General features: G+C 39.5%; 1 protein-coding gene and 1 non-coding gene across 3 annotated transcripts in view; one reads left to right on the forward strand and one right to left on the reverse strand.

Annotated features, from left to right (window-relative positions):
- adcy3a (adenylate cyclase 3a) overlaps nt 1–8,145 on the reverse strand; it is a 50,966-nt gene extending 42,821 nt beyond the window's left edge. The window contains exons 1-2 of one of the 2 annotated variants that reach the window (XM_035607500.2): nt 7,930–8,145; nt 5,911–7,113 (exon numbers count right to left, since the gene is read on the reverse strand). In XM_035607500.2, the coding sequence (XP_035463393.1) occupies nt 5,911–6,585 (675 nt within the window). In that variant the 5' untranslated portion in view covers nt 6,586–7,113; nt 7,930–8,145. Of the gene's footprint in view, nt 1–5,910; nt 7,114–7,785; nt 7,901–7,929 lie in introns of those variants that run through there. The other variant, XM_035607501.2, reaches the window with a different exon arrangement.
- Nucleotides 8,146–11,770: 3,625 nt separating this feature from the next.
- Nucleotides 11,771–11,876, forward strand: LOC118285613. Its single transcript, XR_004785181.1, has one exon. It is a non-coding gene; the product is annotated as a U6 spliceosomal RNA (small nuclear RNA).
- Nucleotides 11,877–13,914: the final 2,038 nt, after the last annotated feature.

Genomic DNA, 13,914 nt, shown 5'->3' on the forward strand with positions numbered 1-13,914 from the left:
TGTACAGTGTTGTGGTCCATTTGATAAATGAATTACCAAATTCAAATTTGCTCAGGATGGTGAATAAATCTGTCCAGTTTATTCTGTTGAAAGCTTTCTCTGCATCTAGTGAAGCTATTGTTGTTTCCTCATTAGATTTAAAAAATCATATTTAAATTTAAAGAAACTTTTCCTACACATTGTTTTTGTTTGAATACACTGTTGTATCTTTCAAAGATTCACGTAAAATATTAACTCACCCTGAAACACAGACGAAGGAATTTTGAATATGTATAGTGGTAGGCCTACATACAGCACATATCTTTTTTCTATAGGATTCCTGAGAATGATTTGTGCTATTGACTATTATGTCATTGGCTATTGCATACTAGGGCTGGGACGAAACGCTTTTGTGTCGATTCGATTGTATCACAATACCTTGGTGCCGATACGATTTGTATTGCAATTCTGATTTATTCAGATTCTACAAATGCGTTTCGATTAAATCGATTATTGCGATATTATTTTCCCGCTTAAAGAAAAACTAAAGAAATACTTTTGCTTCATTGAGAGGAGTGTTGGTCTTTTATCCTATCCATCGTCCGGACCGTAGTCCGGAGCAGGGACATAGTTTCTCCAGTGCTGAAGCAGTCTGCTCCGGGACCAACCCCTTATTTTCCCTCCAACAGCGTTGTGAACATACACACGGAGACTTTCGTAGGGAACCGAGGCATTGTTGCATTTGTTATTGGACATCAGCTGTGATATTAGCCGCTAGCATGTAAACCGGACTTCTAGGTGCTCCGCTCTTTTTCTGCTAGATATCTGGAACGTCGGCGAGGCCTCAGTGAGTCACTTTGGCCTTGATGGTTTTATTGGGAATCTGTAGTTCACAGGACAGAATCTGTGCTCAAAGTTAAAAAGATGCTAATAAACAATAGTATTTGAATTTAAATACTTCCTTTGTGATTATTCGACATTAAATCCATCATTTTACATTTAAATATCCGTTATTATAAACTTCAGTCTTAAGAAAAAAAAAAGTGCAGTTAATCGCGATTAATCACAGCAAATTGGGCGATTAATTAGTTTTTTTGAATCGATTGACAGCACTAGTGAGAGTGGTTTCCTTTTCAGAAAAAGCTACAGGTTTATTGCTTATTCAGAAACTTGGGCACTTTCTGTTTCACTGTTTTCACTCAGAAGCCCATTGTGCGACGGTAATAATCATCCGTGCGAAAAAACAGTGAGCGGTACAACATTAGTTACATTGATCAAACTAAGCTCCAGTGGTTTAGGAGCGCTATTTCAGCTGCTTTCGGCTGCTCTCTGCAGTTTTTTCCGGAAACGCATATGAGGTCGAATCGTTGCCGTCTCAACCATAAAAAAAAAATTGAAATATCGATTCTAGAGAGAAAATCAATTTTTAAAATTGTCCCTATTCCATACATATGCCCACTTAGGTGCAACTAGGAGAACATTGTGGCAATTGTGTGAATCGGAAATCATTTCACTGCATCAATGTTCAGGTATTTGATCATATCCTATTTTAACTCGCAGGATTACTTTGTTTTGTCCATATAAATAACATGTATTTGAATATTTAGGGCAAAGACACATTGGGTGGTTGATTGGTTGATTTCGTTTTATTCAAATGGAAACAATAGATTCACCTGAACTACATGAAATTATTGTAAACCAGGTAATCAAAACAACTGATATATTACTCTCTACATAAATGGTGGACATTGAGTTGCCACCAGTGTCAGAACTGATTGCCCCGTCAACCCCCTCCATAGTGGGCATTAATTTATTATTTGCTCTCACAAACTGATCTGCCCGTGAAAATGTTGCAGGGGGTTTTCTCCTCCAGTCCCTCATACACTTGTGGTCAAATTAATATTAATATATTCTTTCAATCACAAAATACAAACTACAGCATCAATATTAACCAGCTCAGACTTATACGACTTTCACACCAAAATTACTGTGTAGACCCGGGTTTTTTTAATGCGCGTCAACCCGCTAAAAATCCGCAATTGGCCACTTTCACACTGTAAGCAGACCAGGGTTTGATGATCGCCAGCAGACGCGCTGCGTCACATTTTGACCGGAAAACAGTGAAGTGATAAGTGGCAGTCATAGGTGGCGGTAAAGAGCGGTGCGCGCCATAAAACAAAGAAGAAGAACAGTGTAGTAAACAACAGAAAGCAGCCAGCTTGGAAGCCAGTGAGATGGTGGTCAAAGTTACCTTATATCTATACCTATACTTTTGTCACTCTTTCAAAGTATAGAAACTCAGCGCAGTTACCTAAGGAGGAGACAAGCCTTCATTGCCTCCGTCATCACGCAAATTAGTGTGTTAACCCGGGTGTGACATTCACATTAACGCAAATCAGTGGTGAAGCCGATTATTACCCAGATCTATTGCAGAGTCATTTGACCCGGGACTGAATGCCGATTAACGTTTTCAAACTTCAGAAAATGGTTTAAACGGGTTTTCTGGCCAGTGTGAAAGAAGAAATTTACTGTCAATTGTGCCAGTATGAGCCAAAAATAGACAAAATATAAAAACACACACAAAAAAAAAGAGAAATGAGGTGAAATATAATATATATATATATATATATATATATATATATATATATATATATATATATATATAAAATATAGAAATGAAAATAATTTAAAAAAACATGAATTTACTTTGGGCTTTTTCAATAATAAGGTACCAACCTTTGGTGGCCTATACTTTTATATTAAATTAAAACATGTAAACAAGCAGAAATGCATGAAACTACAGGGATTTAAATCTCTAATTAACATTTAATTTTTGATTTGTTTTCAACAATCCTTTTTTCAGGGATGCAGAATAACTCAAAACTCAATGTTGATCTATTCAGTCACAGGCATCTACACTCTGGTGGCTGTTTGCTCATTTTAATATGATTTTGTATGTCTGCATTTCCCCTATGAGTGACTGAAAATGGAAACACGCAGTGTGAGCAAAAAGCAGCATTTTCATTGCCAGGTACTTTTCAAAGAAAGCAGTAAACCTCCTGGAGCTCTTTGGAAAACACTGACTTTCTTTTTAGTATGAAAGCAAGTATACATGACGTTGCGCAGCGGCAGGTTCTGTCAGGCTGGTCAAGCTAAGCAACAGCCTGAGATTGATTTGACACATTTACAGACAAATCAGTGTTGAACTTTGACTCGCTGTGCAATATTGATGTTTTTCTATTGGTTAAAACAGCCTTGGCAACGACGTTGATTGACAAATGTACAGCGTTGCAAGCGTGGTGCATTGTTCAGGTCTGAATTGTCAATGTCCAATGAGCACATGTCCTTGAACACAAGTCACTCCAAACATGTTGTGTAATGGCATGGTAGGGATCAGTAATTTAGATTTTTTTTTTTTTTTAAAAGCTATCATTTTTCTTTCTGCTCAGTATAAAAAGTTGTGGTTTCTATTTACATGTATACACGTTTACAGATCACGATTAGACTCAGTATTGATCTCTATTAAGCAATCAGAGCGTAAGCGGTTTTCATCACTGCCTTGTTTAAAAGCACCTTTCAACTCAGGCATATTTCTAGATATTTGTTAATGCCAACAAATCCCACGGGAAGCCCAAAATCAACAACGTTTTAGTCTCAAGATCCAAAGTGAAACTGAAAAGAAAACCTTACCGTGAGGAAAATAAAGAAAAGTCTATTGGACATAACAGTGTTTTGTGTGCTTCACTACATATGTTCAGATAAGATCAGTGCTAGTTTGTTTGTTTTAAACTGATCCAATATTCCTACACTTATTTGTATTTAACAATGACTACATTTCCCTCCATTGTGTGTGTGCGTGTGTGTGTGTGTGTGTATGTGTGTGTTCGCGTTCGTGCGTGTGTCCCTGAGTCAAAATAAACAACAGTGTGTGTGTTCATGGTGATGAAGGAACACGTCACCCAGTGCAACACTATGGCTTAATAATATGTTTTTACTTTCTGGAAACAGCGGAGCTCTATGGCACAGAGGATTCACATTTATCAGGATACATTTTATCGCTGGTCCCAATTCATATGATTGTCTTATTCTGCTATGTATGCTTGTGACAAGTGCCATCCGAAGACTCGACACTCACACATTATGTTTTCCCAATGAAATGAGTTAGGTGCCGTCTCTACAGAGAGCCACACAAATCACAAAGATTCCATGCTGTTAAAATGTTAGCTTATTAACGGCATCAAGGCCACCAGTTTTGCTATGATCTTTCTGATTTGACTATAAGCAGATTTCCCCACTCTCTGTGGAGGCTGGAGGAATAAAATCAAGGCCCTTTCCTTCCTGTACTTCTCAGGACACCAAATTGTCCAGTAAATATCTAATATTAGCCTCGACTTTAGAGAGGTGCTTCTAATATGTTTTCCACCCCATTCATATCAGTGATGGTAGGCTTAATAGCAGAAACACCTCTCTGGATAGTGTAATACAACAACAGCGGCAACTAATACATCCTCCAAAATCAGAAGCAGAACCAACACCGCTAAAAGACAAATTAAACTGGAGAGCCTCCATGAAGGCGGATTTATTGCAGAGCTGTTTAGTCTCTACTCACTGGACCTAATTGCAATTGAGTTTACATTCGATATATGAAAAGTCCTTTTAAAATGTCGACTTTTGAGAGATTTTCACATTTACTCTAGTTCCTATTTGTATTATCATTTGATTTAATGACCATTTGATTTTAAAATGCAACAATGAATTTGAGCTAACACAAATCACACGGTGGAACAGTTGTATTCAATTGCTCCCATCTGTGATTTTAAGTCCAACCTTTTTCACACTGAAAGTCTGTAGGGAAAATTGAGCCAAAGCAATAACAAAATACTGTAACATGGATAATTCTGTGACAGTTTTGCCTTTGTCAGTTTAATACATTTTTCTCTGTGCATCAGAATGTGTGTTTCGCCCATGCAGCAGAAGTGGTTGTTCATTTGCTTGTGTATACATGGTGTTTTTGCAGCATGCAAAAGGTGAACTATGAAGCTCTCTGCTCTTGCTGTAGGCAGTGTATTACATGTAGAGTAAAAATAAACACTGAATGGTGCCATTTTCTCATGCATCTGTTTTATAAAACTACATTAGATCAATCACTGTCCACGTTTCCACCATCTTGTTAATGTGTCATGGATTTGTGTAGTTAAGACCTCTGCCTCATCAGGCTCAAGCTAGTCGAGAGAAAACCTCCTTGTTTTTTGTGGTCTACATAAAAATGTAATACCTCCTCGTGCATCTGTCTCTGCTGAGAAAATGTCAAATAATGGCAATAAGTCTAAAAACTAGTTACAACTAAAAAAAAACTGTTGTGATAATATATCCGGACTTGAGTATTGAACCTAAATATTTTTAACTTTTTAACACCAAGTGAAATGTATTCACAGAAGTTTGTATGGAACACTTTCAAACACAAAACGTTTGGAATGACAGATTCTTCATTTTTGGCTTCCTGATTTGAATCATTTTTTGCCTGATCATCTGAAGCCATCTTTTATTAAGGTCTGTACTGCTGCTAGTGTTTAGATACAATGTTTTATTGGTATACATTGGTTTCTTTTGTTAGAATTTTTTATAGTTCACATCAAGCTGTTTGCTTAATTTCTCTCTTTTAATTAAACAAGTCTTTCTTACCAAGTTTCAGAGTGAAATTAGTGTTATACTAAATTCTGACAACAAGATTTTCATATTGGTATCATAGTCAACACCTAGTGGCTGGCTTTTGGCTTACTTCATCAATGAACAAAACATTGATGTTCAAAGTCCTCAAGATTTCTGGAAGCTTGATGAGATGGAGGTTGGCTACACACAGGGAAGTAAATACATATGAGGACAACCATGTACCGCCCCACCCCACCTTACTTATTCTATTCCCACTCATACCTGTCTGCCAAGTGCTGCCCCCTGGATGTCCTCCTGCTGCTGTTGGGCAATGGTGACGCCCAGAACTAGAGTGTGGACCCCACAGGATACAGCAGTGATGAGCACGATGGGTGTCAGCCTCAAAGGCAGAGTCAGGAAAAAGGAGAAGCTAAAGAAAGCCTGCCAGCCCACCGTGTCACTGGCCTGGTGGAAGCGAGCATAGTTCAGACCCAAATAGCAGAATATTTGAGCTGCTATGAGCACCCACAGGGCGTAGGGCACCACCCGTCTTGAGATGCGGTCTGGCAGCAGGCCGAAGCGACACAGCATGTAAAGGATAATATCTGCGGTCAGTCCCACTGATGCCACTAGAACAGAAGCAAGCTTGTCAGTGGTGTACACCACCGCACACATGACGATGATGTAACTATCAAAGAGGGCCGCAAACACGACGAGCACCAGCAGGGTTTCATGTCTCTGCCGTCTGAAGTAAGTCTGGTAGAGGTTCTCCAGAGACTCGGGTGTGAAGGTGAGGCGCATAAACCGCGGCAGACAGAGGCAGCATCCTGAGCTCCGAACCGTGACCTCGTGTGTTCGCCCCACTGCCTGCCCGGGGTCAGAGGGCAATGTCACTGAGCAGTCCGCGGAGTACTCTGCCGAGTACTCAGGTTCAGAAAAAGCTCGATTACGAGGCATGGTGAACACTGAGAGCGTCCGTTTCCTGCTTTCTCCTTTTTTATCAAAAAGTGAAGAGCTCTTTGTTGTCCCACTGGAGTACACTCAACGCTAAGAACAAACTCTCAGGTATTGGTCATCTGCTGAGTTACCACTATGTTCCTCTGAGAACCCACATATGTGACATGAATCATAAGAGTGTTGATTGTCTGGAACTGGGCACTGGACAGTTGTCTTCTTACATAGCTGCGTCTGTCGTCACTCCATCCAGTGTTGTCCTTTGACTCAGTTAGTCCGGTGTCATAGGCACAGATCGAGCACGCCTACTCAGCAACGTGATCCAGACAACTTCATTCAGCTTTACAAATACGATTGCTGCATCAGCTCCTGTCCACTGATGTACTCCACTGTGAACCATGTCAGGGCTGTGGAATGATTTAACACTGTATCAGCTGAGTTTATATTTGTATGACTTCTTTGGTGTTCCTCATTCCTCAGGGTCCGACAGCTTTCTGAATTTTTGCTGTCCATGGTTCCGCCTCACACGGCCTGAATAGAGAGGGACACAGAGGGATTCACAACCACAGTCAGACAGCATCCAGCAACACCTGGTGATCAGGGCAGGTACAGCAAGTACCAATCTCCTGCGTGAGGCCAACATCCATGTCATAATCCAGCTATTTATTACAGCTGTTCTATTTCTGCCACAACAGGAACAGATTCATTTCAAGCACTGTAGGAGACAATTAGTAACCTACCAAATATTGTGGGCTTTGTACAAATTAAATTTTACCCGGTTTCCCTAGCATAATCAAAATATCCTCATTCTGATTTGAGTGGCACAATGAAACATATTCAAGCCTAATATTTAAAAATAGCAAATAGTGTGTGCATATAGAATTTTAAAATGAACCCCTTAAGATTTTATAAAAGAATGAGTAATCTGTTGTGGGGCTTACACTCTGCCAATAAAACAAGGCACGCGTTAGTAGGGAGATTTGTTGTCAGGGTCTCTCCATGCAGGGGCAGGCTTTTTGTCGTGGGCCTATATAGCTACATGTTGCACTCCGCCAACACACGGGCTATGAAAACAAATTGAAACACCGCGCTGCTGTCTCGAAGAGACACTTACACTGTCACAATATAGCACTGTGTGCGATACACAGGGTCAATGGCTGCTCTCATCTCTGAGCCGATGAACTATGCAAATTTGACTGATACCTGATGTGGAGCTGATTTTTGGTCCAACTGGTGCCTCTTGTGTGATTTCCAGTGAGTTGCCACGCTGGAGGCTGACATTTTGTCCACCTTCTTCCAGATGCTTAGAAAACCGTGAACATAATCTGCACTGGTGTGTCCGTTTACCTGACCGTGTGTGACGTGAGAGCCACACTTCATCTCCTCTTCAGACAGATGATGGGGGGGCGGTGGGTGTCATTGCGCCACGGCAACCTCGGCGCGGAGAAAGCCAAAAGATGGATCCCAGAAAGCTGCCTCGACGGGTCCGCAAATCCCAGCTCCTGTCTCCGCTCAGTCTGCTGCACTTGGGCATTTTCCGCAGAAGACACGGAACAGTCTCACCGTCAATGTGCATGCATCGTCAATAACAACACTTCCGGTTACTTTCGAAATAAAACCTTTGTTCCCAAGGGAGCCTTTTCAAACTGCCTCCGGTAAAAGGGGGTGACAGAGACAAAATCTGAATGTCATTACATTCGCTGTGACTCTATATATCTATGAAGATATAAATACCTTTATTGAAATTCATTGGTCTGACCACTGTTACATCTCATAGTGCAGCATGAGAGTTTGTTCTTGGTGTTGGAAATGAAAAAGATAGCTTATCTCCGGGCTGTGATAACAAATCACCACATAAAAACAGATTTGCATAATTTAGTGATGAGATGTGGTTAAAAGCCAAGGATGAAACAAAAGAAGGTCAGGGTTTTTAGTAATCTCAGCACAGTTACAAGGCTATTCATTAAGCTTTAATCACAGCCTCCCTGGCAACTCTCCCGTTCTCTCATGCAGTACAAAAAGTACAAATCAACTGTTATAATGCTGTAAAATCCAAGGTGTCAAACACAAATCGTTCTTCAGCAAACAGCATGGAAGTTTTTAATCTACAATAAAAATCAGCCAAACCGCTGTTTCTGTAACTCAACTGCTTTTACCAATAATTAGAAGTGTAACTAATACTGCATACTAAAACATTTATTTTCGAGAGAAGTAACCAATAACTAATGGCTAATTTTCAGTAATTCGGCATTCATTAAAGCCCATTTGCTTTTATTTTGAAGGAACGCATCGAAATGCTTCCGTATTTAGTTTGTTTTATGAATAACTTAATTCGGCCTGCTCTCCATGGAGAGGCTCCCTTGGGTTGAATGTGTGTTGAGATTGTTTTCATAATCCTAAATGTCTCCTCCCTTATGAATGTTACCAAAATGAGGATGAATATTTGAATAGACTCGCTTTTGTTATTTTTGTGGCTGATATGAATGCTGACATTTCAGATAATAACTCTCTATTTAATCAACAATTGATCTAATTATGCCAAGACAGCAAGTTGGTTCTTTTCAGCAAAGTACTGCTGCCAGTAGAGCTACACATACACCATGGAAGCATGGCATACGACATCTTGGCTGGATCACTGCATATGTGTAGCCGATGCTCATTACTGTCTAGAGAAAGTTGAGATCATGTATGGTTTGGCCACAACTGATCACATACCTGTCTCTATATTGAATCTTGAGAGTCTACCTGAGCTGACCAGTTATGATAACCATGGACAACTTGAAAATTAAGTTGGTCAAGTCTAACAGACGAAAAAGGTCAGAGCCTAAGTATTATTGATATACCATTTAATGCTATTCTATGTGACAACTTTAATTGTAAGAATGAACACCATGGTACTGAACTATGAAGAATGTATGATAAAATTGTGAGTTGTCTGAAAAACTGCATTAAATCTTTTTGCCAAAAAAGGGCTAAACAACATAACTTCAGGACAGGATGGAATTAATATGTGCCTGAATTCCATGTGGAATGCCAGAGAAGCATTTAAAAACTTGGTTTTGTCAGAAAAAGCTAGGAATGTGAATATACGAAACAAACTAATGCCAGATTTAAATATGCACAAATAAATGAGCAAGAGTTATGGGCAGACTGCATGGCCAAAAATCTTCAGCAGAATAATGTTTATGACTTCTGGAAAAAAGTAAAGGTTGTCAACAATTGTAAGATGCCCCTGCCTCCCAGTAGCGATGGGGTTACTGGGTCAGAAAATAGTTGAACTATGGAGAAAACATTATTTACAGCATTATATTTTTAACTGTGTCAAGACTTATGATTTGAATGTTGATGATGTCCCCAACAATGAGGGTGTGGTTGTTAGACCAGATGAAGTGCGCTATGCTATTGAGAAATTGGCAGAGAACAAAACATGTGGACATGGATCTAGCATTTCTGATATTTGCATCAAACCATGCAAGCTAGATGGGGTAAGAGTGTATCCGCACCATTCCTAATGACTAATGGGGTACGACAAGGTGACATTTGTATATGGATGAGCTTTCTAAGAGGTTAAAACAATATGCTTGCATGCAAATTTCACATATGCACGAATTTTGTAAAAACAGCCCTCTTTCGTGCCTACTGTTCTCCACTCTATACTGCCCACTTGCAGTGCAGTTATAGTAAAACAAAAATGAAAAAGCTTCAGATGGGCAAGTGCTCGTCACATGTTGGTTACTAGAAATGTTCCCACCTTTCATGCAGTGTTACAAAGTGATACAAATTTGTGTTGATTAATTGACTCAAAAAATTTAATTATAAGTGCCTTGACTGAGCCTACACAAAGTGACACAAGGTTCTCATCTTGTTATTGGAAATATTGGAACAGATGTCTTAATGTATTTTAATCAGTGGGGGCTTGTGAACTGTTCTGTCTAGATTTGATTCTGTTGTCCTTGTGTTGTATTTCTATTTTGTTTTCTTTACTGATATGGACCTACTGTATGTGTCTGAAATAAATATCAATCTTAATCCAAATCTTACAAACACATAACACAAACTGCAACACATTAGAAGACTATGATCAACAATATCAACACCATAGTGATGATGATGAAGGTACGTGAAAAAGAAACGTGCTAAACTCTCATGGAAGTAGTTTGAAAGGCATTCGCAATGGTTTATGGGACGAGTAGTTCCTTCACTGTTAAAATAATTATGTACACAGTCTTGTACCTTTGCCATTTTTCCCATTTTCCAATGTTTTTGCATCGAATTAATTGTTTTATGGTAATGATTCATCTCGTAGTTTATTGGCTTGGTGCCAGGCTTTAACCTTTTTTTAAAGGATTTTATGAAATGTCAATGGAGTAAATGAATGGGAAATTCGTTTCCGGAATTGGCGTCGTGAAAAAGGTGGGCAGTCACTGTTACGCTCTACATAAAAGTGGACATAGTAGAAAATTAAGCCATTGCAGACGTGCCTGCAGCCTGTGTTCTCTGGAATCACCAGCATAGGGTGTTGAGGAATTTCTCTCCTCTCCTGAGAAACTGCAATGATGAACGATCTCACGCACTATGCAAGGACATTACTATGGCAAGCCAAGGCAGTTGGCGGGTAACTGAAGGCTGTCTCAAGCGTGTCATAGTCGCGTTATTTGTGCAAGACACATAGTGGTGAATACAGAGTGTTACTATGGAAATAGCAATTCTGTTTGTGGGATGACGACATTTCTCTGACAAAGCTAAATACACTGAGACCGGCGATAGGCAGATTGTCTCGGGACGCCATACACTGACCACCTTGTTGACCTGTGTAACTAACCAGAAATCTCCTATATATATATTGAGCTCTTATAATAAATACTTCTGCTTAAGACATCCATGGTTTCCGTCTTCCTGATTCAAGGAAGTGCAGTGTCAGGACTCTCCCCAGTCTCTGTGTCCGGTTTCATAAACCCAATATGGTGCTGGTCAAATTGCTATACTCAGGGCTTCAAAACAGCAGTTCACAAGACCAATGGGTGACGTCATGGTGGGTTGCCACTTGGGTCTTATCCTCTCAACAGTAATTATCATTATCAGCCCCGGATACATAAACGAATCAATGAATGTCACTGGACTACACTTATATTGCTCTTTTCTCTCTCTCTCTCTCTCTCTCTCTCTCTCTCTCTCTCTCTTTTAGTATGTGTTACTTCGGTAACACATATACTAAAATTGGAACGATACAGAGAAGATTAGCATGGCCCCTGCGCAAGGATGACACGCAAATTCGTGAAGCGTTCCTCTCTCTCTCTCTCTCTCTCTCTCTCTCATCATTCACTGCTATCTGGACTGTCACAGACTCAAACCTCTTTTTAACATGTTAAAAACCGTGTTTTTCGACTGTGGGGAAATGTTTACGGAGACTGCATTTATTTTTGGTGCTGGCTAAAGAAAACAAGATGCTGCAAAGTGGCAGTTGCTGAATTTTGTGGTTGGTCAGGCCAAGTTGTCGATTTATAAAAGCAGGAAAGACAAGATAGGAAATGTATCCAGACACGAGCTGACACATATGTACGTGTCTCTGGTGAGAGCCAGAGTGAGAGTGGACTTCAGGTTCCACTCTCTGATGAACGACATGCAAGAGTTTTTGAATCAGTGGTGTTTCACCACGGCTGTGTTCAGTGACGTAGGGAGAACTCATCATTCACTCTGTGTTTATGACCTGATTTATTCTGGTTTTCTGTTATTTTGTTGTTGTATGTTTTTTTTCTTTCTTTTTTTTTTCTTTTTTTTCTCATTTCATTTGTAGAGGACCATGATGTTCTCTTGTAAATCTTAAATAAACATTGTGTTTTAAAAATCAAAAAAAAAAAAATCTCTCTCTCACACACACACACACACACTAACACGCAGTTCCACCACAAGCCTCCAGAACAGTTTCCATGATGCTTGTTGCAGATTATCTAGAAGGACACACTTCCTCATACTGTATGTTGTTTTGATGGTGGTAAAGAGCGCTGTTGTAGGGTTGAGACCTAGTGATGTTTGTCAAAGCAAACATCTTTCCCCCTTGCTTCTTGATCCAAAATTAAGATCATCATTGTTTTTGACATTTTTGACACTTCATAAGTATCAAAGACACACTGTTGGTCTGGTCAACAGGTTGATACTGACTACCAATCACAGAAAGCGCATAAATCAAGCTTGTTTCAATCAGTAGAGAATAAAACTTACAGTGACAACAACAGAAATTAATCTGAGCACATACCTCGGCCAAAGTCAAACAATCCTACACATGATTGTATAGTTCTTAAAGTAGAAATATAAAAGAAAAAGGAAGTAGTCTGATAACTTAAATTATTTATTTGTCATAAAACAGTCCTAAACAGTGGACATATAAACCAATGTAATACATATCTTATTTACCTACTACTACCCGTAGTCTTGCATCTGTTTAAGAGAAAAATGCCATGTTAAAGAGTGAAAAAAAATTGTCCTTCTTAATCTGATTATGCACCATAAACTAATGTGTTTTAATGGGTTCTAATGGGTCTTTTCTTAGGTCATGCCACACAACTCAGCAAAATTTCATGGAAATCAGTCGTAGTTTTTGTTAAATCCTACTAACAAACAAACAAACGCCAATGAAAACATAACCTCCTTAGCAGAGGTAACACTTTTTAACAAAAAAACTCAATTTGAATGGAGGTCAGCATTTCCTGGATGCTGGTCTTAACTGTTGTAATGGTCAAATAGGAAAATCATGGCAGATCTGGACCCTTCAGTTTGAGGTGAGGCCGATTGCTCATTATATTTCTCTATAAGCAGAGTTATTCTTCAGTGGCTATGGCAGACTTAATCCTGGTGAGCTTAAAAACTAATGTGGTTGCACATTGCAACAAGTAAATTCATATGTACATGTCGAACCTGTCCGACAGCAGCTACTTTCAGTGACACCAGATTGCCAGCAGGCCTCTATTGATTGTTCCACTGAAACCCTGCTGTGAATCTCTGATCATTATGCAGATTGTTGGCCATTGACCAGAAACATTTCATCCCAGCTTCAGCATCACAAACTGTCTATCAAGGTCATATTGCAAAAACAGAGACACACACTTACCCTGCAAAATGTTACCTTCAGTCTGGGAAGTCATGTTGAATAAAACTTTGTTTCAGACGAGCTGTTGTCCACTGAGACCATGCTTGTGGGTGCATCGTCAGTAATTCATTTACCTCTGGATTCCCCTAATACAGTGGGAGATGTATTAACACAGAGTATAGCCTGTACTATAATGAATAAACCTCTTGCTTCAGCAAAAGAAGCCAGGACAACTAATGGTGGAGACC

Source organism: Scophthalmus maximus, chromosome 10, assembly GCF_022379125.1.
Source record: "Scophthalmus maximus strain ysfricsl-2021 chromosome 10, ASM2237912v1, whole genome shotgun sequence".
Lineage (NCBI taxonomy): Eukaryota > Metazoa > Chordata > Actinopteri > Pleuronectiformes > Scophthalmidae > Scophthalmus > Scophthalmus maximus.